Source organism: Anastrepha ludens, chromosome 3, assembly GCF_028408465.1.
Source record: "Anastrepha ludens isolate Willacy chromosome 3, idAnaLude1.1, whole genome shotgun sequence".
Lineage (NCBI taxonomy): Eukaryota > Metazoa > Arthropoda > Insecta > Diptera > Tephritidae > Anastrepha > Anastrepha ludens.
Window position 1 is genome coordinate 83,932,219 of NC_071499.1, and position 26,597 is coordinate 83,958,815.

At 36.1% G+C, this 26,597-nt stretch overlaps 3 protein-coding genes across 5 annotated transcripts in view; 1 reads left to right on the forward strand and 2 right to left on the reverse strand.

Moving 5' to 3' along the window:
- The window catches only part of LOC128858305 (carbonic anhydrase 2), a 41,453-nt gene that overhangs the window by 11,835 nt on the left and 3,021 nt on the right, over positions 1–26,597 (reverse strand). Inside the window, exon 1 of one of the 2 annotated variants that reach the window (XM_054094467.1) lies at positions 4,841–4,907. The exons of the other annotated variant lie outside the window; for it this stretch is intronic. The gene's annotated coding sequence lies outside the window, so the exon portion shown is untranslated. Of the gene's footprint in view, positions 1–4,840; positions 4,908–26,597 lie in introns of those variants that run through there. 2 annotated transcript variants of the gene reach the window in all.
- LOC128857578 (uncharacterized) lies at positions 830–11,383 on the forward strand. The gene is made up of 2 exons (XM_054093330.1): positions 830–886; positions 10,589–11,383. The coding sequence occupies exons 1-2, from the start codon at positions 830–832 to the stop codon at positions 11,381–11,383; spliced, it is 852 nt and encodes a 283-aa protein (XP_053949305.1).
- On the reverse strand, positions 11,566–13,173 carry LOC128858304 (carbonic anhydrase 1-like). 2 transcript variants are annotated; one of them, XM_054094464.1, is made up of 4 exons: positions 12,801–13,173; positions 12,538–12,744; positions 12,321–12,481; positions 11,566–12,262 (listed from the first exon to the last, which is right to left on the reverse strand). In XM_054094464.1, exons 1-4 carry the CDS (start codon positions 13,033–13,035, stop codon positions 11,780–11,782), a joined length of 1,086 nt encoding a protein of 361 aa, XP_053950439.1. In that variant the 5' UTR covers positions 13,036–13,173; the 3' UTR covers positions 11,566–11,779. The 2 variants fall into 2 exon arrangements, with proteins under 2 accessions (XP_053950439.1, XP_053950440.1); XM_054094465.1 differs by having other exon boundaries at positions 11,568–12,262; positions 12,538–12,690; positions 12,765–13,173.

The following is a 26,597-nucleotide window of genomic DNA, read 5'->3' on the forward strand; positions in this document are numbered from 1 at the left end:
ATTGATGCCGCCATACTTAATATGCCATGTTATATTTAAAAAAAAGCTACGTTCAGTATTCTAAATGACCCTCTCAAGTATTTACACTCGCATTTTAAGCCTTTTTGCTTTTTTCTAAAATCCATTCTCCATGTGAAGTTCGAAAACTTACATTCAGAATTCTTAATCAACGGAAACGAAAACGTATACGAGTACAAACTAAGAATTATGGCAGTGCAAGGACATCTCCTTTTTGTTTTTTTTGCTGGCTTTTTTGAGATGCGGTTCACTGTGTGGCGTGACAGACAAGTCGTCCTGCCCCTTAGGCAATAACTCTGTGACATTCTAATCACTTTAATTTATATTTATGTAAGCGTCTACGCGCGCTGATGGCTCGTTTATCAATTGAAAGCATAGTGTTGTGATAAATTCATTCAACACCTTTGTAAATATGTCCATAGAAAACGAATCCGACTGTTGTGGCAAACAATAACGCAGAGTACTATCATATCGTGTTGGTATTTTCCAACTAATTTTAGACGATTTTCTTAAGCATTGCGCGCTCTCACTCAGTTGCAGTGTGACAAACACACATATATGTACTTATATACTTGTATGTATCAATATATGCGTATTTTATCATGAAAATAATAGCTTTAAGACAATTCCACTTATAGATAAGAAAATTAAGCGCATATCATACAAGCAAAGGAACCATTTTTTTTTATTCTTCTATGTGTTTTTTGATTACTCTATTATTATGAAATTGCAAAGCATTTAAGTCTATTATGATTTTTAATTATCTATAAGCACTATCTTATTTGCTTAGAAAGTGACGTAAAATATGAGAATGTTTTTGGGCTTGGAAATACCCAATGCGGCACGTGAGTCGGAGGATGATGCGAAAGTGCACAATATATGTATGTACATACATATAGTATACATACATATAGTATATATATAAAGAAATATACAAGCATTTATGTACAATATATAAAAATATTAAGGTGCTTACTTGAACCAACAGTTGTTTGTACATTCTACCTATAGATAGTTGTAACGAGAGTTTATTATTCTTATACCTACTTAGAAATTGACTTGATGAAGTCACGCGACGGCAGGAAAACGAAAGAAAGAAAACTCATATATATATATATACCTATATATATAATTAGCGCGTACACCCTTTTTGGGTGTTTGGCCGAGCTCCTCCTCCTATTTGTGGTGTGCGTCTTGATGTTGTTCCACAAATGGGGGGACCTACAGTTTTAAGCCGACTCCGAACGGCAGATATTTTTATGAGCATTTTCATGGCAGAAATACACTCGGAGGTTTGCCATTGCCTGCCGAGGGGCGACCGCTATTAGAAAAATGTTTTCTTAATTTTGGTGTTTCACCGAGATTCGAACCTACGTTCTCTCTGTGAATTCCAAATGGTAGTCACGCACCAACCCATTCGGCTACGGCGGCCTGATATAGGTATAATATATTCCTATTAGAGCTCAAGATACCTGAGCATCGCACTGCACGATAGTAGTTTTGATGCTCGCTCGAAATTCGTTAATTGCTTAACTGGTTTGCTCGAAATATTCTCGCTTTTGAACAATTTGGACAGCTAAACGAAAATTGTATCGAAATATATCGTTAGTTTTGCAACTTTAAAAAAGTGCTGACGTCAAAAAACAAAAAAAAAAAAAAAAAACAAAAAACGGGGAAAAAATAATCAAAGTAGTGCCGAATTACTCAAAATCTCGGCATACTCGAATAAGATTCGAACAGGTGTGCGAGTACTCGTTACTCATTTGTCCCGACTACTCGAAAATGCGGAAACAAAATCGAGAGCTCTAATCCCAATAGAGTATTAAATTGTATTATAATATATAAAATTATTTTTAAGCCAAAGTAATTCTAGACGTTGGCTATGTCTTTTATGTTCATTTGCCAACACCTATTTTTTAATACAAAAATATCCGTCTATGTGACCTGTTAAATTTCAATCAAAAGAAGTGCATTTCCAAAGAGTATTTCCAGTGTACTTATTCAACAAACAAAAAAAAAAAAACAGAATATTTATTAATCATTGTTTTTTTCTTATTTTATTTATAAAAAGTAAATAGTAAGTGATATTTTTCCGGACTAAAAAATTGTTCAAAATTTTGTTTTTAAGAACAAAAAATATTTTTTTAGCCTACATTTTTTTACATTAAAAATTTTGAAATTTTAATTTTTTTATTTATTTTATGTATGTACATATTAGGGTGTCCGTTAGTTACCAATTTGATTATTTTTCTTGCGACGCCCCCTAAACTTTTAGTTTTCCGTCTAAGAAAAAATATCTCATCAAAATCAGCTCTTAATATTCAGAATAAACCTTGCCCCAAACACGATATATTTCCCATATACATATTGTACATTACATGGGATTTTGCTACTTTTTAGAATAAACTTTTTTTTTCTCTAGTATGCTAATTTACAGCTATGAAAAACACATATTCTGATGGCAATTTTAACTCTCCACATAAAAGATCTCCTAAAATTTTTCGATAAATTGACTCCTTTAAAAGTTAATCGAAGTTAAAGTTGAACTGTGTGTAAATTTCAGACTTTTTCACTTTTGCAGCAAAATGATTATTCTTGTAGTAAACTTCTCACGTTTATATTTAAAAATAATCAATGGACCAGAGCCAAGTAAAAATTATGCAGTATACGAAGATTTGCAAGGAAGATAGAAGCTAAGCGTTGAGGCCATATGAGAGTAAAAAAAAATCAATCAAAATATCAACAAAAGTCGGAGTGAGCATTTAAGTTGGTAAAGAAATCACGATTTTAAGCCTGACTTTTTATCTGCTTTTTTCTAATAGCGCGGCGCCCTTAGGTAGGAAATGGCAAACTTCCGGGTGTATCGCTGCTATGGAAAAGCTCCTCATAAAAAACTATCTGCCGTTCGGAGGCATCATAAAACTGTAGGTTCCTCTATTTGTGGAAAGAAATCAAGGCGAAGAAAGAGCTAAGCCAAAAATCTGATAGAGGTGTAACCGCCAATTACATATATCTTATATGGGAACTAAGATATGGAACATTTTTATTAACGTATTCCTATTATTATCTATACCAACCTATAATAATCAACATCAGATACAGTTAAAAGGTGGAAAGTTTTTGGGTAGTGTCACATTTAAGTGATAATGCACAATTTCGCTTATCTCATACGAAACACTTTTATTTAATATAACCATTTTTATTTAATTATTATATACTATAATTTTGTCTTGATTATCGATGGAAAAAAATGAATGAAGATTCATAAGTTAAATGGATTAAAATACAAATGGATGGAAATTTCAATGCCTTAAGGGGTATCAGACTGAATCATTTTAGTTTACTTCAAGCCCATATTCAGCTAGCAGTCGCTATTAGTGGCGATTAGATAACACAGAAATTAAGCTTACACGCTTACAGCCGTTTTTTAGTAGCTCTTTATGCGCTTAATCATAACATAATTGGTAAATTGTTAAAATAGTTATTTCTCAATTTGTGGTTAGCACAGTTATCTCAAAGATTAGGCACTTAATCATAACATAATCGATAGGTGCCTAAAAAGCAGATCTGTCAATGTGTGATTAGCAAACATTTGAGAGCTAATATCTGATAAAGTTTACCGTAACATAAGCAACAAAAAAAACTGGCAGCTGATGGCATAGAAAAAATGTAATTTTGTTTTTCCATCAGTTTGGAAACTAATAAAAAAAAAGTTTTTCAAATGACGGACATTTCGCGTGACTTCAACTCTAGCTTTGTATGCTAATTCAGAGACTATTTAAATATTAGAATTATAGATATTATAATTATAAATATTATAACTAATTGGCACGAAATTTCTAGTCGTTTCGTTCGCTCGGCCAGTGCCACAAAAATGTTTTAATCAGTGCTCTAGAAAATTGGTAAACGATTGTTTTTTTATCTTTTATGCATTATATATTACTTATTACGAAAAACAAACAAAAAAACACACACACATTTTTAAACACAACTAACTGAACTGAGTTTTTGTGTATTCACAATGGGCTTTTCCGAATTCTCTTGTAAAATATTTACAATGAATGAACTAACCCGAGGTCAACTAATCAGCCCTAGGTGAAAATGAAATTGTTTTTTTCATTTACTAGTTAAAAGCAATTTCAACCGGGCACTGGGAAAACGACTGTTAGCGTCTTAATTAGCAAATAATTTTTAATATCGACGACACATAATTTAACCTATTTTCGTACACGTCAATAATTTTTGAATTTTTATTAATTACAATTTTTTTTAACAAATACTGGTGATTCAAACAACTGTATCCCGAGATACGAACACCACTCAGTAGTTAAGTTCGAGTTTAGCAAATAAAGACTGCTATCTGAGTTTCCACATTAATCGCACTTCACACATAACACGCACGCTGCGTATACGTAACATTTCTATCTTGGTTTTTTTGTTTTGGTTTTTTCTTTTCAAAAATTGCAGTTTTCGCTTTCAATTAATAATAATTGACCGATTTATTCAAATACTACAATTTGCCGACATAAACGTCAAGCCGGCAACACCTACTGATTCCGCGCCATCACAGCGACACGCGCCAATGTGATGCATAAACGGCAACAAGCCAACAGAAAATACAACACAGAGATAAATTAACACAATGAAAAGACTCGAATTGTCACGAGTAACCGGCAACCGGCAACCGTCACCGGGCACTCGCCAGCTAAATATGCACAAATACTTTTAATAGTAATTTAATTGGCGTTGGCGAGCATCGGCCTCGCTCTTTAAAGTGGCCCTTTTTAAAAAATATTTAATGAATTTCCAATTATTCACATACTTTTATTGTGAATGTGAACAGAGGAGCTTAATTGTGTTGCGACTATTGATGCACTTTCTAGACGTTAACCACTACCGCCATCAGCTGATCGCACGAACGTTCGAGGCACGAATGAACACACGACGAATAGTGGTGCTTGTAGGTTGCGCACTTTTTTGTTTTACGTACAGTCAAGTATTTATGTATGTACATATATACCTGTCAACCATATATACAATGTATGCCGTTCTTGACTGAAGTTTATTTATTGACGTTGCATTTGTACGTGGCCCGAAAATGATAAGGAGCACAATCAACGCAGGAATAATGAACGCTTATCTCGCGGGGCATGCCCAACTCTTTGCTGCATATCTGAGTAATAGACAATTATCTCATTGGAACGGTATGCTGATAAGATTTTGAAACATTTTGAGTGCGATGTATAATAAATTTTACCTTTTATGGTCTGTTTAGAAATCACGTTACTTCGTTTGGGGTGACACTATTGATGTAGTTAGAAGTCAGGTCATACATACATATGTATTTAGTACATACCATATACGAATGTGTGTACATAGGTACACATTATTGAGGAGAGTGCATTAGTAAAAACTTTATTTTTAGAATTTTCTTAAGAAAATATATTTTTAATTGTTTCGCCTAAGGAATCGCTATACCACTTCTCATGCATACAGCTAATCTGTTTTTATAATCTTTAAAGCTGCAAAAGCGGTCTTTATGATATTTGCCAAGTATTTTAAAATACAAAAAATTATTTTAGCCAAACCGATACAAGACTTTTAGACAGCTTGTAGCTAAACAAAAATAGTAGTCGAGTGATAAAAAAAATGTATTTATCCGAAAAGCTTAAGTTCTTGGTGGGTAGGGAGCGAGGGAGAAATACGAAGCGTGGTTAATGGTTAAAATGAGATTTTTAGTCAAAAAATCGGTCCCAAATAAACAGGAACGTCTTGCGTAAAATAATCTTCGAATCGTATAAACAAATCGGCATTGCTCTCTAATTTGGCTTCTCCAAAATAGGTATGTCGCTCCCGAAATCCCGAGTTGTCGGTATTTTTAACTGTCGAATATCTCGTGATTATTTGCCAACAATCCAGACAGAAAAATCTCCTTTTATATCATAAAAAAGCAATAACTTTAACATTTTAGCAAACATGGATATGTAATACATTTGTTAACTTTTTCAGTTTTTTTTTAATTTTGTTGATTAAGTTACTTTCTCAAATATATGTATACCCGAAAGTGTTATTAAATACGTATAAATTTAACTATTCTCTTCTGTTTTGTTACTAATGAAATATAAATAAAAAATAGTATTTAAAATAAATAAAAAATAGTATTTAAAACCCCTTTATTATTTATTAAATGGTATTAGAGCTTCGCAAACAATATGAATGCAATTTTTGTGTGTTAAGTTGTTGCAAAATAATGAATATATACATCCCGGAACTAATTCCAAAATCCCGAAAATTTTGAGATAGTAAAAATCCAAAAAAATGTATATCCCTACTCCAAACGAGATATTTTACGTTTTGACCCAACTGGTACCTTCGACTCGGCACTTTTTTGCCGTTTGACTTTCTTGCCGCTTGATTTTGTAGCTCATTTCATCAGTCCCATTGCTTGATGTTGTTCTACAAATGTTATTCATCATCATTGACGTCTCATCATCATCATCATTATTCGTCATCATCAGTCCCAATGCTTGATGTTGTTCTACAAATGGGGATACCCCTAGTTTTATGCCGTCCCAGAGCGACAGATGGTTTTGATGACAAACTTTTGCTTGCTGTTGGGGGTCAATCACTATAAGGAAAAACTTTTTCTATCATATGCGAAGTTGTTTTTGTTTTGCGACAAAGACAATTGAAACCCAAACAAAGAGAAATGTTGTTGTGAAAAATCAACATTTACTTAAATGCATATGAATACACAGGCATATAAACAAGGTGGCGCAAAATTATTCATCCAATTTTGTTTTTGAATAACTTTTTTAGTAAATAAAAAAAAAATTTCGAGTGATGGAAATCTTTATTTTGACCTTGCCGCGCCACATCGCTTGTCTGTTTTTATACTGCAGCTGCTTATTTCACAAATATAATTGGCATACGACGCCATTTGCAAAAATTATAAATCTTCCAAAAGGGTGATTAATTTTACGCCACCTTGTGGAAAAAGGCCGAAGCGCCTACGAGTTACCTAGTCCATTCGATCAGTGTAATTTTTTACTATTTTATGCCTGAAAAAACTTAAATGAGCCGAATCAGCAAAAATGCGACGCAAAGGATGGTCATTTGGCTTCAATTCTTGCACGAGTTGTGTTTTATAGGCACGTAAGCCAATGACATTACGTCAAATTTCCACTTAGTCGAAGGACAAAGGGCTACAAGTTGAGAACGACGCTCTATGAACTCCGCGAACAGATTTATTTTTATTTTTTTTTCAAAGTAAATTTCAACAATTTGGGAGCATTCTTCGGGCTTTAAAGGATTCATGATGACGTGCCAAACCCTATGTGGGAAACAGTCACCGACGTAAACGCAGTCCCCTGTCAGCTGTTACGATCTAACTAATGAGTGCCCCATGTAAATGAAAAATTACTTCCCTTCCGTATCGTAGTATCGTAGATTTTATGGCAGTACTTTTGAAAATTCCCGTAGAACCGTGTCAACTGATTGCTCTCTCACCACACAGTGTTGCCAAACAGTACATTTCGAAATCATTTACAAAATAATCTTGGAAAAATTTTAATTTTTGTTAAAATAACTTAAAAACAATGTTGAATAATGGTACTAATGTTAATAATGAACTATATGAATTTGTTGGTTTTTGCTTTGGTTTATTAAACAATGAAAAATTGTAATGTGTGAAAAAGTGTGCAAGCAAAAATATCAATGGCAACATTGTGTAGATACAACCAAACACATACACACACAAACCGATGTATTGTGTAAATATGTAAGTAAAAGAACGCAGGGGATGAGCTTTGCGCAATTTTGTGCTCTCTAGGGGCTGCGGTAAGGGACTACGTACGTCAGTGACTTAAAATAAAAGAAAGTCTTAAAATAAACAAGAATTTTTAATGATGCCATTCAAAACAAATCTATCAATCTTATCAATATAAAAATTGAACAGTAAAAATCATTAATAAATAAAAAAATAAAAAATAAGATAAAAAGTAATAAACGGTGAATAGTTTTTGAATGCCGTTACTAAATGCCGACATACCCAAATTAAGGAAAATGCGCTATTTTCCTTTAACAGAAAAATCCCACGCAATATTTTATTATCAGGATGAGGCATGATTTAATTAAAACTCTTTTCAACATTTGCAAACTGACTGCAAGTTAACAAACACCATAGGAAACTAAGAAGTTGCATGTTTTATTTCCCTACATGTTTTCCATGGTTTTTGCTTTTAGATTTGCTTTCGTTTTTGATTTTGGTACGCAGTGGTTTTGTTTTTGCTCTAGCACTAAAGGATTCAACTTGATCGCAAGTTTTGTGACTTTGGATGAGTCATTCGAAAAATGTTTCGTTTGTTTTCGAGCTCTGATCATGTGATGTTTTCATGTCCAAACCCAATCGCCTGCAGGAGTGACATAGTTTATATAAAAATGAGTCACGAAAATGAGAACACTTTAAAGGCGTTTTTACTGTGTAATAATTTTAGAGTTTAAAACATAAAAAATTGATATTTGTTATGAGGGCATTGTAAATTACAGGTTAGGTTAAGTACGATTTGATTGGCACTCTCCAAAGGGTTGTAAAGAGGGCTAACTTAGGCCTGGAGGCCTCTTGTGATATCGCTAATTTGCACTCAACTTCTCCCTCTTATTTCCAGTGTGGTAAAAACACTTCGTTTCTCAGATAAAGGATAAACTACTGTGGATAGTTGCCAACTCCAACCCTGCTAGACATCCAAAGAAATAAGAGTTCAGTCACCGATGTCGCGTTCTTGCAAGACGAAACAATGGCAGATAAAGTGTTCAACACTATTCACCTTCTCCTCGTTCCTGCTGCTACGACAGAAGTCATTTGAGGAGAAATTCCATCGTCCATGCGCTGGCTAGTTGGGTAACTGATATGTGAGCATACCTTTATCCTCAAGCAAGCTTTGGAGCAGATTGGTATACTGCGCCATGCAGAGCCAAAAGTAGATGGACCGCGCAGCCCACTTGTGAGATAACTTGACAGGGTTGGTTTAGAAGCAATGAGCACAGAGCTACCTATAGATCCCTCGTCAATCTAGGCCGGTCTTCCATCACCCCGGTGGTTGGCATTATCACGGGACACTGCCCAATGGGAGCACATAAACACGTATGAGTCAAGCGTGGGATGAAATTTGTTAGCTTGCTCTTCATAATAAATTATTTAATGCCAGTATTTATTAAATTTGGTACACTTAAACTTTAAAATAAGTCACTTACATCTTTTGGCTAGCTCTTCCTACAATTTGTGGTGTTTGCCCTTATCTCACTAACACTGCGCAACAGAAAAAAATATTCGAGATAAAAAGTGAAAAAATAGATTCAATTTTCAATCGGTTTTTACAATTCAAAAAATAAAATTAATGTTTTCGGACTCAAGACATTCGATTTCACATTTGAAATTTTTGAAAATCATTATCGATTCCCTGCTGTACACTTATTGCATGCGTCCAGATACGTATTAGTCACGGCCAATTGTGTATGTCGGGGTCAATTAAGGATAGGTCAGGGGTCAATTAAACTGCATTCTGCAATATTTAGATCGTGTAATTTAGGTCATACGACACAACTGAAGATAGAACTTTTTTTTTTTGCGGTGCATACTTTTCTATGCAGTCTAGTGATTGTCCAATGTGCATTTGACGAGATATCGTTGGCGGCCTCAATTAAATACCTTCTGAAATATCTGAAACCCAGCGGAAATTGCTTGTTCATGAGATGTTATCACTTATACTTTTATTTCCAAATTAGAAATGCATAAAAGGTGTTATGAATTTATTGCCTATAACCATCGAACAGTACCCCTAACTTTCCATAACGTTCCCCAAATAATTAGTGTTGCGTTATATCAGCCAATAAATCACACCTTCTATTTGACATCATAAATGTTTGCGTCAGCGTAATTTAGTACCAATAAAATGATTATATTTAGCTGGCTAATTAAGCTAATTTCAGAATCATTGGTACTGTTTTGTATCACTAAATTTTTACTGCTTCACTTGCGATAAGAGTTAAGCCAAGACAGCACGTCGTAGAACAAAAATATTTATGCCAGTCATTCATACTTGGCAATTTATATAATTTATCTTATCTGAAAGTAACTTGATTAGCATATCACCAGCGAGTAGGATAGCACTTCCGACACTTTAAATCAGTTGATCTCTAGATTTAAATAGTTGAGCGGACAAAGTAAAAAATACTATGAGTAAACTTACAAAACCATCATAAAACTCAATAGGGGTATTCTCTAAAGCTAGTACAAACGCAATAGGAAACAAATTTAAAATTTTCCAAACAGCCGAATGAAATAGTAAAAAAATACAGGCATGTGAACTTTGCAACATTTGTAAGCTTTTCCGATAGCTAAACTCATATAACTTCTGCTCAAATATGAACGAGACGTTATCAATAAAACGGTCCGCGGATGACATATGGCAAAAATAAATTTTTTGTTTTTTGGTAGGACTGTTATAAGCTTACATGGCAAATTTCAGCGTGATATGTCACATAGTTTGTTTTCTGTGCTACTGTAAACAAGTCAAGCTCGAGTGTGATCATGTCATCGGACAAATACTCACCATCGAAGAAAGGACTGTCGGCGCAAAGTTCGCTGGACACCAAATCGGTGTCGTCACAATCGTCACAACAACGCTATGCCAGCCCACAAATAACCGTCATTAGTGATGAAGGTCCAGCGAGCATATACCATCCGGGCGGTGTGGTGCTGCCACCCGGTGTTGTAATACCCGGCACCAGCAGACGCCTATCTAAACAGGGCGGCTCATTTGATAGCGCCGTGGGTGCGGTGCATGTGCATACACCCGAATGTGCGCATCATGCGCACACGCCCAGTCGGGCGGGTAGCCCCAGCACCACGGAATGCGATTTTCATTGTTGTGCGTTGCATGAGGAGGGACGCAAGATAGCCGTGCATAAAAGTGTGGCCACGTCGCCCATACAGGATGGCACAACGAGTCCCCAGCCGCAGCAACAAGCGACGCTATCAATGTCATCGGTTGTGGATCCTATGATGGGCGGCAGCATGCAGCGACGCTCATCGGGCGTCAAGGGCCATGTACGCTTTCTGGATATTGCGCCGGAGCGTGATAGCTCCGAGAGCGAAACAGAGAATACCGTCATGGAGGATGATAAGACGACGACTGAGAAATTCCTGCTGCTAATCGATCAGCTGTCTGTCGATCAGAAACGACATCTCAGCATCAAAGATATCGGCATCATATTGGAGCGGCTCAATTCGAAGATACTCGACGTGGAGCGCCTGGATCGAGAATCGGAGGAAGTTGGTTCAAGCGATTGTTTGGAGGTGTATTGACTCCAAGGAGAATAATTTGAAAAATTAAATGAAATGTTTCATTTTTGGGCGCAAAATATAAAAAGCAACCCTCGTGCCACGCTACTTAGATTGTTTTGTTAAAAGTCACAACTCGAGTTACTTCGATACTCATTTATACACATACATACATACAATGCTTAGAATGCCATATATTTTTGAATGTTATAGTAAATTTTAACCCGCTTGCCATTTTATTTAAATCGTTGCTTATTTCAGCATAGAATTTTGTAGTTCTCCCTTCTTAGCAAATACTCGTAATGTATTTACAGATATAAACTGTACAAGTGTATATTTTTCATTCGTAAAATAAATTTACAAATATACAAATTGCAATTGCAATGGCCACAGGATATTTTTCTTTCCTGCGCGCAACTTCTATTCAAAACTCTCCACATCCTCAGCCGGCACCTCACACTCAGGCGGCTCCATCTGGCAAGCGTCGAGGGGGTTATATTGGTTTAAGTTGACCACACGAGTACAATTGATATTCTGGACAGGACGTGAATTGCGGAGAATGCGTGTGTTGCCGTCTTTCGAGAGCAACTGACGAAATTCGTTCAACTGACGTTCGCTAATCGCCAAGGCTTCGGGAAAGAGAAACCATTCAGCGCCCTGATAACAAGGTGGTTCAGTCAATGAGCCACCGTAGCTGTAGAAGCCAGTACGAAATTGATAGCAGAGGTAAGAGAGTGGAAATGGTGGGATTTCAATTTTGGAACCAGGCTTCTGTATACGATGTAAATTTTGTACAAGCGGATCCAAATAGGGATTGTTCGATGAAACCTCAAAGAAATAGCCAATCATCAGTATATCATAGCTAGATGTACAGTCGCCGGAGGGGCCAGTTCGATGCATGGCCTGTAAAGGTACAAAAATGCACGCGAATAAAGAAGTGGGAAAATAATTAGAGTGTAACCTGTAACTCCAGCGGAAATTTGCGATAATTCAACATATGTTCTGATCCATCGTTGCTCAGTAGACTCCAGCGAAAGCACAGCTCAACAAAAGTGTAACAAGCCAGAAGATCAGCACCGCTGACTGTGGGTGTGTTGCCTGAATAACAGGCGCGCAGCATAACTGTAAAATAACATTGAATTGATGAAATTTATTGAAAACAGAATCGTCTGAGAAACCTGTATGGCCAGTATTTTCCAGTATAATACCATCGGGCAAATCATCATAGTGATTCCAGCACAGTAATTCACGTATGGGTAATTTTTGCACATTACTATCGATAATATTTATAGGCGATTGATTTGTGTCCGAGCAGCACCAATTGTGTGGACCTTTTAAGTGTGGAGCGCATCCATAAGCAAGAGTTACACTATTTTTTGTTTTGCCTGCAACAAACTTAGCTTACCATTATCTGGTCCATAATCGAAATTCGCCGACTCACTTCCACCCACACACGTATCTGCTCTACAGCTGCCTCCACCGCCTGCTGCGCCGCCCCGTAACGGGCAACGAAAATCACAAATCAATTTTGCCGCATAAATATTCGTTACGAAAACCAGCGCGATTAGAAAACTAAGCGCCATCACCACGAGCGGATACTCCAAAGCGCAACCGATCACATGATAGAGGCAATTGAATAAAAAATTCAATAACGAGCACAGCGAGCATTCCACCATTGTGCCAATAATGTGAACTTCAACGGCGAATAGCAAGGATTTGAAAATAATCCTTAACTGGATTTGTATTTATTTATTTATCACGGTTTTTTATTGACTGTCGATTCGTTTAAAAAAAATGTCCGCGTTTTGACAATAAAAAATTATAATTTGTTGAAAATTATTTCTTTGTAATTTTTTTACAAAATATTTTATATCAGCACACAGTAAATGGAAGGGGCAAGTAAAATACCTTGTGCGAGCAAAGGATGAATTAAACCAACTTTTGATCTCTGAGATCACCAAACAGCTGGTAGTGTTACTATGAGTTGTAGTTGCTTGTCTTTGAAGCAAAAGTAAGGTCGTAGAATAATGGAAATATAGCCGAGAGCACTAATTAGGAGCTTAGTTGAAATGGCAAGTTATTACAACTTTAATTAGTGCATTTTTGAAACGACTATCAGTTATATAATCTAAAGACAAAACACTCATATTTCCATTATCCAGGAAGCCATAAAAGCAATGTGTAGACTCCATAAATATGGCTTCTGGCAGGAAAACAGAACTTCGGGGCCGAGAGAATTCTTTAAGATGCTATCTGAGCAGTATTCGCTGTTCGCACCTGAGGTCCGATGGAGAGTTTTCCAAACAGAAATTTTTGTCATTCGAAAGTAGCAGAATGGATAATTGAGAGGAGATGGAGCGGGAAACAGATTAGAGTCTTTAGTGACAGTCAGGCTACACTAAAGGCTCTGGAGAACGCAAAGCAAACTTCAAAGATTGTTCGAAAATGTAAGAAGAAGCAAGACATTATAAGCTTGTACTTAGGTATATGAGTTCCAGGACACTGCGGTGTTCAAGCGAATGAAATTGTCGATGAATTGCAATTCTGCAGGAATAATGAAGTGGATTAGTGATTATGAATGCAATTTACATAAAGAGCGATGGTCAGGTCTAAACCGCTGCAGAGGTTAGGTTAGGTTATGGTGGTAGTCGGTCTGCACGACCAACTCACTTAGACCTTACAGGTCCGTTGTGATACCACTGTGCTACACGGGAACCTCATTTATCTTCCTTCGTGGAACCATTTCGTGGCTCTTATGAAGTGTAGTATTGATGCCAACCCCACGCCAGACAGTTCTGTAAGAGAATTAAAAAAGTATTTACCTAGACAACCTGCTCTGATTTTAGCTAGGGCTGGACAATTGCAGAGGAAGTGCTCAACTGTTTCTTCCTCTTCCTCATCTCTGCAACTTCTGCAATATTCATGGGAGAAGACTCCTAGTCGAGGAATGCCTGCCAAATAGCCAGTGACCGGTTAAGCAAGCCACGACCTTCGAGATATTGTCTCTTGAGAGACTAAGCAATTCCTTTGTTCTTTTCTTGTTTATTTGCGGCCATAGTAGCCTAGCTGTTAGACACGTATCTTCATTTTTCCATGACCTATTGGCCTCTTGGATAAAGTGGTTTTTTATTATTAGTTGCAGAACTGCGCAGTATTCTGTGACAAGCCCGAACAAAAAACTTGGAAGAAAAGATGTTCGTTTGATGGTCGGTAATATTGCAGGGCACAATCCATGGGGTCAACCTATGACCAATCATTGAGGATTCGATTTGCCTGTTTTGCTTAGAGGAGGCTGATAGCACGGAGCATTTTCTCTGTAAGTGTGTGGCATTTGCTAGAGCATTTGCTGCGAATTTTAGGTTTCAATGTCATGAGAACGAGTAAAATTCGCTCTCTCAAACTGGAGGGTATTTTCAGATTTACCAAAGAATCAAGAAAACCCTTACAGGCCTAACTACCTCTATCTCTCTATTCTATCCTATATTTTTTCTCTGTTACTTCTCTCCTTTCCCCATTGACTATCTACCCTCCTTTCACTTTAAATACAAATGGGCATTTTAGTCTGAGTGTTTTAGGTGTTACCAAATCTCACGGTGCTTCAATTTCAAACAAATAAAATTATAAAGTGAATTAACATAATTCAGCTCTGGGGAGATATTTTGCCCTATTATTTAGGTTGCGCTGGCACACTAATAAATGCACCAGAAAACGTCTTTAAGTACCGAAAAAAATTTGAGAAAAGTTTCATCACATCGATTGAAGAGCATTATTTTGCCTGTGAATACTCAAAGGCAATTCCGCGCTCTCTCTCTCTCTCTCTCTCTCTCTACGTTCCTATGTAATATAAACCCAACAGCTGTTAAGGAAAAAAATTAATTTGTTAGAAATACTAATTTCAAGAATTGATAACACCTCCAATTTCAGGCCTAATCGAGAACCTTTTGCGAGCCATATAGCTAAGAGGTGGCTTAAGACTATTTGAATTAAATTAGATACTTGAAGGGTTTTATTGCGAGTATAACTGGATTGAAGAAAAACACGGCGACATATTATATAATTATTTGAAAGTTGGAGCGTATAAAGCTAAAAAGGCGCCTCGAGAAGTATTGAGAAATTATTTTGTACCATATGGTTTAATTTTTGCGTTATCGATAAGTTAGGGCAATTTACGTAAGTACCCTTTTATTTTTATTTTCGAAAGCGTGAGATATACGAAATTAGCATAGTTCCGGCTCCAACTAAAAATATAACGCACAATAAGAAATTGTTTTTTTTTTATTGAAAATTATTCATGCGCCATTTATTTATTCTCTGCAGACCCTCTGTATACATATCTACACCTTTTTTCTTTTTCTCCAAAAAACCTTGTTTAGTAAAATTGTGTGCAGATAGAATATAAGTTCGATAGTAAATGACTAGGATATGAACTTGTTGTTGAACTCAAATTACTTTGTTTAGGTAAAAGCCTTGCGATCCTGCGCACTCCCAAAGCGAGAAGCACCACCCTGTATAAATAATTGGCACATATATAATGCTGCCATAAGTTCTGCTACAAGGCCTACAGAGCTGCAGGTCTTTTTTTTTTGGATGCAAAAATATTTTATTCTAAAATATACTCGTATTCATTCATTTTGGTTTAAAATTTCACGTGATTTACATGGAATGGGGTAACAAAAAAAATGCTATTGCGATGAAAAGCAGATATTCACGTCGCTAAAAAAATCCGATATATTCAGAATTTTTCTCTATCCTACTATCAATCGATTCTTAGAATAACTTGCAGTGAAAACCAGGGTCAAAACCGGAGATACGCACGTTGATCGTACGAGTAGAACCATAAAAGCTGTGCCGGAGCGAGTTCGCCGAAATCTTTGAGGAAGCAGAAAATTGTAGCTAGATTGCTAGATATGTCTTTGAGATCCATGCCACGATTCATCCATGACGACCCCCCATCTGAAAGCTCTTCGCAATTTATTAGCTATTCAGCGGTTCAAAAACAAATAAAATTGAAAAGATGGAAGAACCTTTTGCAGTGGTACGCCAGCAACAGCCTTGAAAATATTCCTTATACGAATGAAAAAAAGTGCACGGTAGAAGTTATTAATATGCTGACAAATTCCATGCAAGAATATTGTGAGAAGTGAAAAATACTGTAGCAACAAGGGTTCAGAGAAGTCAGCATCCAACAAACATCGCGGTTGGTGGAGAGTATTCCATTAAGGTTTCTCTTTATTGCATTTCTAGGAAAAATGCATAAAAAGTGGAACAAAATTGTACCAAGAAAATGTCTGGCAAGACGTGAAGAATTTAAATGGATCTCTATTTAATGGAGAGCACTGAGTCTTTCAACAAAGGCCTTGCACCAACACCAACAAATTAAGCTAAAACCATCCAAGAGGGGTTATGACAGAAAATTCCAGCTTTTACTTCTGCCGAAGTTTGGGCAGCCCTCAAGCAGTCCAGATTCAAGTAAATTCTCTCAACTACAAATTACGATCATAGTTGGAAGCTATAGCTTGCAAAGTTTGTCACCGAAATTCGGAGAATCTAAAGCGAATACTTTATGTAACAGCGTTATCCGTGTCTGTGGCGGGTCATAGCCATAAGTGGCACTAACTAAAGCAAAATGGCCGGTCCGTTTAAGAGCCTGCTTGAAAGCAAAAGGTGATAATTTTTAATAAAAAAAAAATTAAAATTACAAAAAATCTAAGTCACTCCTTAAATGTTAACACTGATACGAAGTTGTAACAGAAGACAATGGTTAGACAATTGGCCGAACATCTCATCCATTTTGAGGTGTTCGCCTTGATATCTGATGCTTTCCATTTCAATTCAACCGGGCTATTCGGGTCATGTTCTTCGATTTCGATGTAACTCAAATATGTTGCTCTCTGGTCAAAATAATGAGACCCGTGTTTTTTTGTTCGCCCGAAAAACATTTTTTTCAAGAGTTATCGGCAATTTTGTTTTTCGGCTCAAAATCGATTTTTTTTAATTACATAAGAAAATTTTTTTTTTAAATGCCCATAACTTAGTCAAAAATGAACCGATTTTAATAATTCTGGGTTCAAAATGATCGGCATTACTTACTGGAGCGACTTAATGTAGAAAAAATTGCAAAAAAGTAGTTGAAAATTTTTTATTTAGCAAAAAAGGAAAAAAATTAAATATTTCAAAAAGTGTATTTTTTTTTTTATAACTTTTTCCAAATTAAGAGGATACCTCAAACTTCAATTGAGCTGAATGCCCAGTAGCTAAAATGAGATATTTTTGAGTAATGAATTTTTGAGTAAAAACCCTGTTTCGCACTTTTTGTTTTTTGGAATATAAAAAATGTTCAACTACTTTTTTCCAATTGTTTCTACATGAAGTCATTCGTGTAAGTAATGACGATCATTTTGAAGCCAGAATCATTCAAATCGGTTCATTTTCGACTAAGTTATGAGCATTTAAAAAAAAAAAATTCTTAAATATTGAAAAAAAAAAATCGATTTTGAGCCGAAGAACAAAATTGCCGATAAATATTGAAAAAAGGTTTTTTCGGACGAACAAAAAAATACGGGTCTCATTATTTTGACCAGAGAGCAACATATTTGAGTTACATCGAAATCGAAGAACATGACCCGAATAGCCCGGTTGAATTGAAATGGAAAGCTATGTTACAAATTGAGTGAGCAATATTTTTATATCGCCTCTGGATTATTATTATCTGCCGAGGGATGATCGCCATTAGAATCTTTTTTTTATAAATTGATACTTCATGCCTACAGTGGATTTCGGACTCGGTGATACCGAATGATAGTCACGCACAAACCCATTTAACAATGGCAGCTTTAGAGTGTACGTATATTTATGGCCACCTGTTCATACTAAATAAATTAAAAAAATAAAATAAAAATAAAAATTGTAACTGATCATTTCATGTGCAGTGAAATTCAGCTTAAGGTGATTAATTCTAATGAAAATGATCACAACAGCTGCAATGACTCCAATTTTGTTAACAGCTCGTAGAAAAAGATATTTGATTTCAGCGAACTTAATGCGAAAAACTCATGTCTATAAATTATATTCTAGATGTTTATTTTCTAGCTGTTATAAGTCTACAAAATTCGTCATTTCCACTGGCAAGTTAATAATTGCCCAGCTGAGTTGAGAACAAAAATAACAAATGAAACAATGCAGTGATATATACAAAGACGTCCTACATTTTCAAGTGTACAGTGAAAGCAAAAACAAAATATAAATTAGATGTAATCATTTTGTACTAAAATTAAACAGTATTATTTTTGACAAAAATAATTATAATTCTATTAGCATGCAACACTTGTGATCACATCAAAAAAACACAAAAAACAAATAATTGCTGAGAAGTATTTTGAAAAGAAATTTAACAATATCAATATCAACTTTTGTCAATTCCAGAATGTTGGTGTTGGCACCGCACTTTAAATTGACTGTGACATCGCTGGCCATATCGCCTGGTGATTGACAAATATTTGGCGATAGCTTCGCTGTACTTGAAGCTGCCTCTCTAGCCAGACGAAAGTCCGATAGCGGCCTTCAGCCCGCCTGTGCACATTTGTACACATTTAGGCTCGTGTGTATGTGCATACATAAGTATGTGCGTACTTATGCGCAAGTAAAGCTGTCTGAAATATTTATGGAGCTTGACATTTCAACATTGGCGATAATTCAATTACCCGCAACAATGAAATTTCTTTTTGTTTTGTTTTTTGGTACCTGTGTATGTATTTATAAATACATTTATGTGTGCAGTCAGTTTATGTATGTAGTAACTAATCAGCGTTGAAATTTGTTTTGACAAAAATTAATTTCAGCGGCGATAAGGTGAAGAAAACAGTCTTTTTTATTAGCTTGCAAATTTTACGGCAGTCAGGAGGGGTTTCACAATCAATTTTTAAATTCACTTAAGTCTAAGTTAAGATTTACTATTCACCAGCTACCAAAATTGCCGACTAAGTATGAATCTCTTTTCTAAAAGTAGATTGCCAAATTTCACAAAAAAAAACAAAGAGTGTAGAAATGAAGCGAATATAAAAAATGTCGAGCCTTCGTTATATGGAAGAAAATGCACAATATTATCAGCAAAAAAAGTTATCAGAAATTGGTGCGAATTTCAATTGGAACTTTACCAGAATTCAAAGCGTTATGAAACTTCGTACCCATATCTAAAAATTCTGACTAAAAAGTTTGAAACTATTTTTATAATATACGAGTATAATAATAAAAAAATAATAATAAAATTTATAAAAAAAATAATAAAAAAATTAATATAAAAATAAAAGAAAAAAAAAATTTAATTAATAAAGTGAAAAAAATTAAATAAAATTATGTCAAAAATAAATAAATAGTTGAAACTTCGCAATATAATCTTCTGCGAACAAAAGTAAACACTATAAGTCATAAGCGCAGCAGTGGTCAAATGGTCATGACGGATAAAATATTAATAACAACAAGAAAACCATATTATTTGAACTGAAGAATTGCGCAAGCATATGCGGACGACGTTGCTTGTTTGGTAACAGGCCCGGCCCTTCGCTTATGAACATCTGCAGGAAAGTGCAGAAAACTCTGGATCTGATTGACACTTGGTGCTGTGCGAATGGGCTATCGGCAAATCCCGCCAAGACTGATGTTGTCCTCTTCACCAGAAGGAGGGAGCTTGATGAGCTCGTTCTGCCTAAGCTAAAAGGAGTCACAATCCAGCTATCCAAGGAAATTAAATATCTTGGAGTAATCCTCGATAGTAAGCTCCTATGGAAATCACACGTTGAAACAAATACATCCAAAGCACTGACAGCTTTCTGGCAGTGCAAAGGTGTCTTTGGGAAAACATGGGGTCTTTCTCCTAGCAAGGTCTTATGGATCTACACGGCTATGATAAGACCTATTATCACCTATGCATCAGTGGTCTGGATGTGTAGACTCTCTCTCGTGGGAGTCAGGAGGACCTTATCGAGACTACAACGCACTGTGGTCATCTGTTGCACCGGAGCTTTTCCGACTACTTCAGGCCAGGCATTAGATGCTCTGATTGGTTTGCCACCACTTGATGCTTTCATACAAGGAGAGGCCTTGAAGGCCTTCTGCAGGCTGAAACACAATGGGAACTGGGACGACCCCTGTCCGGCATTGGAAAACAGAGAAGGCATGGACGTCGCTCCAACGATTCTCTCCATGCCCCTTGACTCCATGCCATTAAGAGTCGTACTTGAAAAGAGATACACTGTAGTGCTGCCAGAGGCTCAGTTGTGGTCAAATTCAGAAAATGAGCCCGGCATACACTGTTTTCGCATTTTTACGAAGGGCCGAGCATGGTTCCGGCTCTGGGGTCGACGTGGAATCCAGCGGGACAAAACTGCTCTTGGAATGCATGCATCTGTGTTAACTTTTAACTTTGTTGTGGTAAATCGATGGGGAGGCAGATCTATATGTGTCTGCAGCGACAGCCAAGCTGCGCTTATGGCCTTAGACAGCCCCCCAACTACATCAGGGGTAGTCAAGTCCTGTAAATCCAGGCTGAACTATGTCGGTAGACATAATAGCCTCATGCTAACATGGGTCCCAGGACACATGGGTATCGTGGGTAACGAGACCTCAGACTTCTTAGCTAAGATGCGCTCTGAGGCCGACTTATTTGGCCCAGAGTCCGCTTTGCCACTCCCTTCTGCGACCATCACAGCCACGGTTAGCAAATGGGTAACTACCACCCACAAGCGAGCTTGGCAGGCTGAGAGAGGCTGCAGATGGACTAAACTGATGTTACCTGTCATGTCCGATCGACTGTCGCAAACCCTTCTGACATTAAGCAAAGGGGAGTGCAGACGGCTGGTTGGACTAATGACGGGCCACTTTCTGGGCCACTCTGCCCAGTTTGTGAAGACGAGGATGAGACGGCGGACCCCTTCCTGTGCGTTTGCCCCACCTTCGCTCGAATCAGGTTTGAGGTATTTGACACTGATGTGTTAAGAAGCGACCATCTTGGCTCCTTGGCACCACAAAATCTTCTCAGATTTCTTTGGAGATCGGGTAGATTTAAAGAAAATTAAAAGGGAATCCAAGTGTAGTACAATGGACTTAATTAATTTCTGAGTGCTGCACTTGCTAGTTGCCCCGACAAAAAAAGGAAGAATAATTCCAGTAACAAAACGAAATCAAACCATTTCGCACCCTAAATACAAAAGGGTCACAACTCAAAATGAGCAGAAGCTCAAATATGAACGAGACGTTATCAATAAAACGGTCCGCGGATGACATATGGCAAAAATAAATTTTTTGTTTTTTTGGTAGGACTGTTATAAGCTTACATGGCAAATTTCAGCGTGATATGTCACATAGTTTGTTTTCTGTGCTACTGTAAACAAGTCAAGCTCGAGTGTGGAAAATTTAGAGTTGTGCCCCTTTTGTATTTAGGGTGCGATTTATTACCAATAAAAATTAACGCTTTCATGAGCATATCACGAAATATAGTGTATTTCAAAAGAAGCGCCTAGATGTTGTTTTCCCAATAAAATAAGTTAAAGTTTAGATTCAAGTATTACCATTTAACACCCAATGCAGAAGCTGTGGGGACCTTTCAGAGAAGCAGACTGTAGAGCATTTCTCTGTAAATGGCCGAGTTTGGCCGCTAGACGATTAAGGTCACTGGGTGCTCCTTTCTGCGACAGCCTGGGGCCAGCCTAAATCCCATCAATCTTCTCCATTATATCAACAGCTCTGGCTGGGTGTAGATATCTGCCTGTTGGAGGTCTCATAATGGTATCAAAACGGCGCTTTAATGCTACTTGAGGAGTGCCAGAATGGCAATTCAACCAGTTCACCTACCTTCCTACCTTAGATTCTTTCAGGTTTCTCTAATTTTATTCAAAATATGGCTCTTAACAATTATATGTGAAAAATGGCGTAATTTAAATGTCCACCATGAGCTACAGATAAAATCCGCCAAACAGTCGATTCATGAATGGTTGAGAACGTCGAGATATTGACGTTGAAGGCTGTTGAGCACCACTTTGCGCTACATCAGCAATATCTCAGCAGAACGTCCAGTTTTTGGTCTGTCAACCCTTTTTATATGTGCGACAGAACCAGTTTCTTGAAATTTTTTCACCAACCTTTGCTGACAAATCAATCATTTGGATGATTGTTTCCACCAAAAAAGTCACAAATTTCGCAATATGTTGTTCTTAAAGATCGACCATTTTCATAATATAAAAAAAGCTCCCGCCTAGGAGTTATTCATTACTGAAATCTAGGCGAATAAGCCTAATATTTATTGGAGGACTTTTTTCAATTATATCTTAAATCTTTTCTAGCTACTTTGGACTTAAGAAATGGGTAGAACAAATTTTTTTACAATCGTTTTGTTAATAATTTCTTATAAAACAAAAACAAAAAAATTGGTTTTCTATAAACTTTGCAAAAACCGTTTAAAGAAAAATAAAGAATTACCGACAGCATATCTTGCTCGGTTAGCAGGTTCTCGAGATACTAAAAATTAGTATGATCTACTTTTTTCCCTTTAGTCTAAATTTACAAGGCGATATCTACACGACAGAAAAAAATATGTTAAATTTCGCACTGAAGCGCATAAAGATCAAGATAAAGATTTTTATCAATCAAAAAATTTTTTTTTGATTTAGTGAAAAAGTTATTCTGAAACAAAATTTAATTAATTTTGCGCCACCTTGTATTGTAATCTTGATTCAGTCCGGGCACTTAATATGTTTTCTAAACAAAATGCACATGTGTTTGTTTTGAAGGAATTTCAATGAAATAATAACAACAAAATGTTGTTAAAAAGTATGTTAGTCAATGCTTGGTAAAATTAAAAATAAAAACAAAAACCAAGTCAAAAACTGTCAAACGAAAAATAACACAGTTCGAAGCATGCGAATGTTGAAAGCTGTTTCTAGCAAAATTTCGATTGATAACACGTTGATTCCGATGCTGATTGTACACTCCCCCAACTATCACGCCAGAAAAGTGCAAGAGTTATGTGTATGTATGAGCGAAATATAAAATAAAACATAAAAGATTCTTTGTACAAAGATTTTGCTCTAAGCTAAGGTCAAAAAATTTTTGTAGAACGTTTTAACTCATTGGCAACCCTCAAAATGCTATTTTACCCGAACATTCTAAAAATGGGGCCAAAACAACCCTTTCATGAGCGAGCTAATGGGTTAAAATTTTTACAAAATTATTCTTTATAAAATTTTACTATTTGCACTTCAACAACGTATTTCTCTCTGATATGTATTTTTCCTATTTTTTCATTTATTCTAAAAATATTTATGCAAAATTTGCAAATTTAAACATTTAAAATGGTCATATCAAAGAAATTTGACTAAAGAACGCATATGCAGGTTGAGGTTTTACTATGTGGGTCTAGCTGTTTCATCCAGAATTGGAAACATTTCGCCCCCAGATAACGAGCCGCAAATCTTTGCATAGTGTAATTGGGCGCAATATTGAAGAAAATATAAGTTAAAGAGAAAAAAGAGAATTCTGTAAGTTAGGCGTAAAAAAATAATTATCCAAAAAGAATTTCAGGATTTGTATCCGCTCTTTGAATGTAAGAGTTTGCTTGGTAACTCGCAAAGGTAGACTGATCACATGATTCAATAATAAAAGGTTTGCTCAGTAAGCAGCTTTCCCGTTCTCTTTTGACAGTTCGGCTCCCTTAGCCAAACACTGGGTTGCTAGCTCTAGAAATTTTGAGTAAAAGTGGAGGAAAAGTAAAATTTGTAGAAAAAACATTTCATTTTCAAAATGGTCTGCTTACGAACAACAACTCGCTCAAGAGTATCCATCGGTATGTTCAGGACTATGGTAGTATGACATGGAATACATACCGCTTAGGTCAGGGCATGATAGAGTATTTGACGTAATCGACGAGTCGAGAATTTAGAAGGCTTTATTTCTTGTGATGCGTTGATTTAGAAGTAATTCATGTTTTGGAAAGAGCTAGCATTTCCCCCAAGAGTTACGACAGGGAGAATAATGGAATAATGGAAGTCCCGACGCGACCGATAACATTGCATACCTCATTATAAAAAAGTTGGGATTGACGGAACTTGTTTCCAATGAGCCCACCTTACCATGGATGGGTGAAGTGTCCAGAGGAGGCTTAGCAAAGCACAGTACCAGAATGAAAAAGCTACTCATAAAAAACCATCTGCCAGAATCGACTTAAAACTGTAGGTCCTTCCATTTGTGGAACAACATCAAGACACGCGCTTCAACTAGAAGGAGGATCTCGGCCAAACACCTAACAGAATTGTATGTGCCAATTATTGTATATATTTATTTAAAAAAAAATAGTTTCATATTGGTGAAGCTTCGCAACTTCGCGATCGATTTTAAATTTAATAATTAATTCACAAAATAAAATCTTAGATTAAGTGAAATAATTTCTTGTTTTAATATTAAACTTGGCAATTTCCGCTAATACTCGTAACTTCTATTTGTACCATTATTAACATTCAAATATTAATTAAAATTAATTTTTTTAGATCGTTCGTAGTTTGTTTCCATTTAAGTAAGAAAATACTTTTTTGCTACCATTTTTACCAAAAAGGATTTAATTTGTTCCACTTTGTTCACATTTTTAAATACAATATTTTGTAATGGAGTGTCAAAAACCGAATGCCACTAGTGAGCAAACCTTTAATAATTGAATCATGGACTAATCAGAAAAGTCTCAAGCAAATATTTGATTGGACAGCTGGTTTGACAGTTATCTCTAACAACCGTGTTTTTTATTTTTATTTTAGTTTAGTCTATTGTTTTTAACTTCTAGAAAATGACATTATTTACTTGTTCCATTTTTGCTTATTTTCACAACCGAAGTGGCAGCTTTTTAGAAACTTATGTTTTGAAATTAGTGTTTGAATTATTTTCTATTCAGGCGTACTTGCTATTATTATGATTGCACTTAATTATCAATTTGTATATGATAATAAAAAAATTCACGATAATCAATAATAATTGCTTTCTAAACATTTTCAGACTTCAGGGACGCTACCCCAACATACATACATATACAAACATATACATCTGTATACTATACTTATATTGATATGTAAATATGTACCAGCTTCTATGTTAACAACACAAATATTTGCATACCTAGACACATACATACATTTATGCAGTCGCTCAATCTTGCCAAATTATCAAAATCCCATAAAAGTACGTGTATTGCTTGGTACTCATGGTGAAATCCAAATTGTCGATGTATTTTTTATTTGCTCATTAGCGACTGCCATTTTTTTCAATCATCATATTCTACATGTATGTATATGTATGTGTGTACATATTGTAAATAGATGGATCTAAACTCATTAATCTTCATTCTTAGGTTATGATCGCAAAAATAATAAGGTGCAATGAATAAAATTGAAGAATCTATTTTTTGGCGGACACTTCTCAGTTGATTGCAATATTTTAATGAAAAATTAGATTTATCAAAAAGTTTAACAAAAATTCCAAAAGCGGTATGCTTATACTGTTTTTATCTTGACAAATTGTATATGGCTTCCGTTCCAACAAAGCGGATGATTGTGAGTTCAATTATAGATCGATGATCGATGGGGCACCATGACAAGAAAGCCAAAAATAATGACTGTGTTTTATCAATGCTTGCACGAAGCTATGGTACGATTAGGATTCTAGCGGCACCTGTGTTTCGGCCCCAGTTAATAGTCGTTTTCCGTTCTCAACTGAAAGTGAGAAAGTTGCATATCGTGTCATCTTGGCAATTATAAATGGTGTGGAAGCAGGCACTTCATATTGCACGTTGTGCTTCCAGCACATTAACAATGTCACTTTTGATAGGCTTCGAAATGTGGCACTCAATATTAAATGAAAGAAATCACATGGTAGAATGAAAATAAATAAAAAATCATTTGATATCAACGGACTTGGATAAGCCTTGCCCGATTCTGACGGCGCTGCTGGTATCGATCAACATCATCTTGCACAGCTGTGCTAGTTTTGCGCATATACTAAATTAGATATCGCAGCTTACACGCAACAAAGTGGCTTTCAAGATCAACAAATAGAAGGGTATGCTCGCTTTGCTCAAGGTTTTCCTAGATTTGACGATTCATTAATATCTGATCGGCGGTAAATTTACCAGACCTAAAGCCATTTCATCAACAATGTTTGCAGGAGCTATGTTGTATTTCGCCCTCTCTTTTCGTTCTACTAGAGAAGT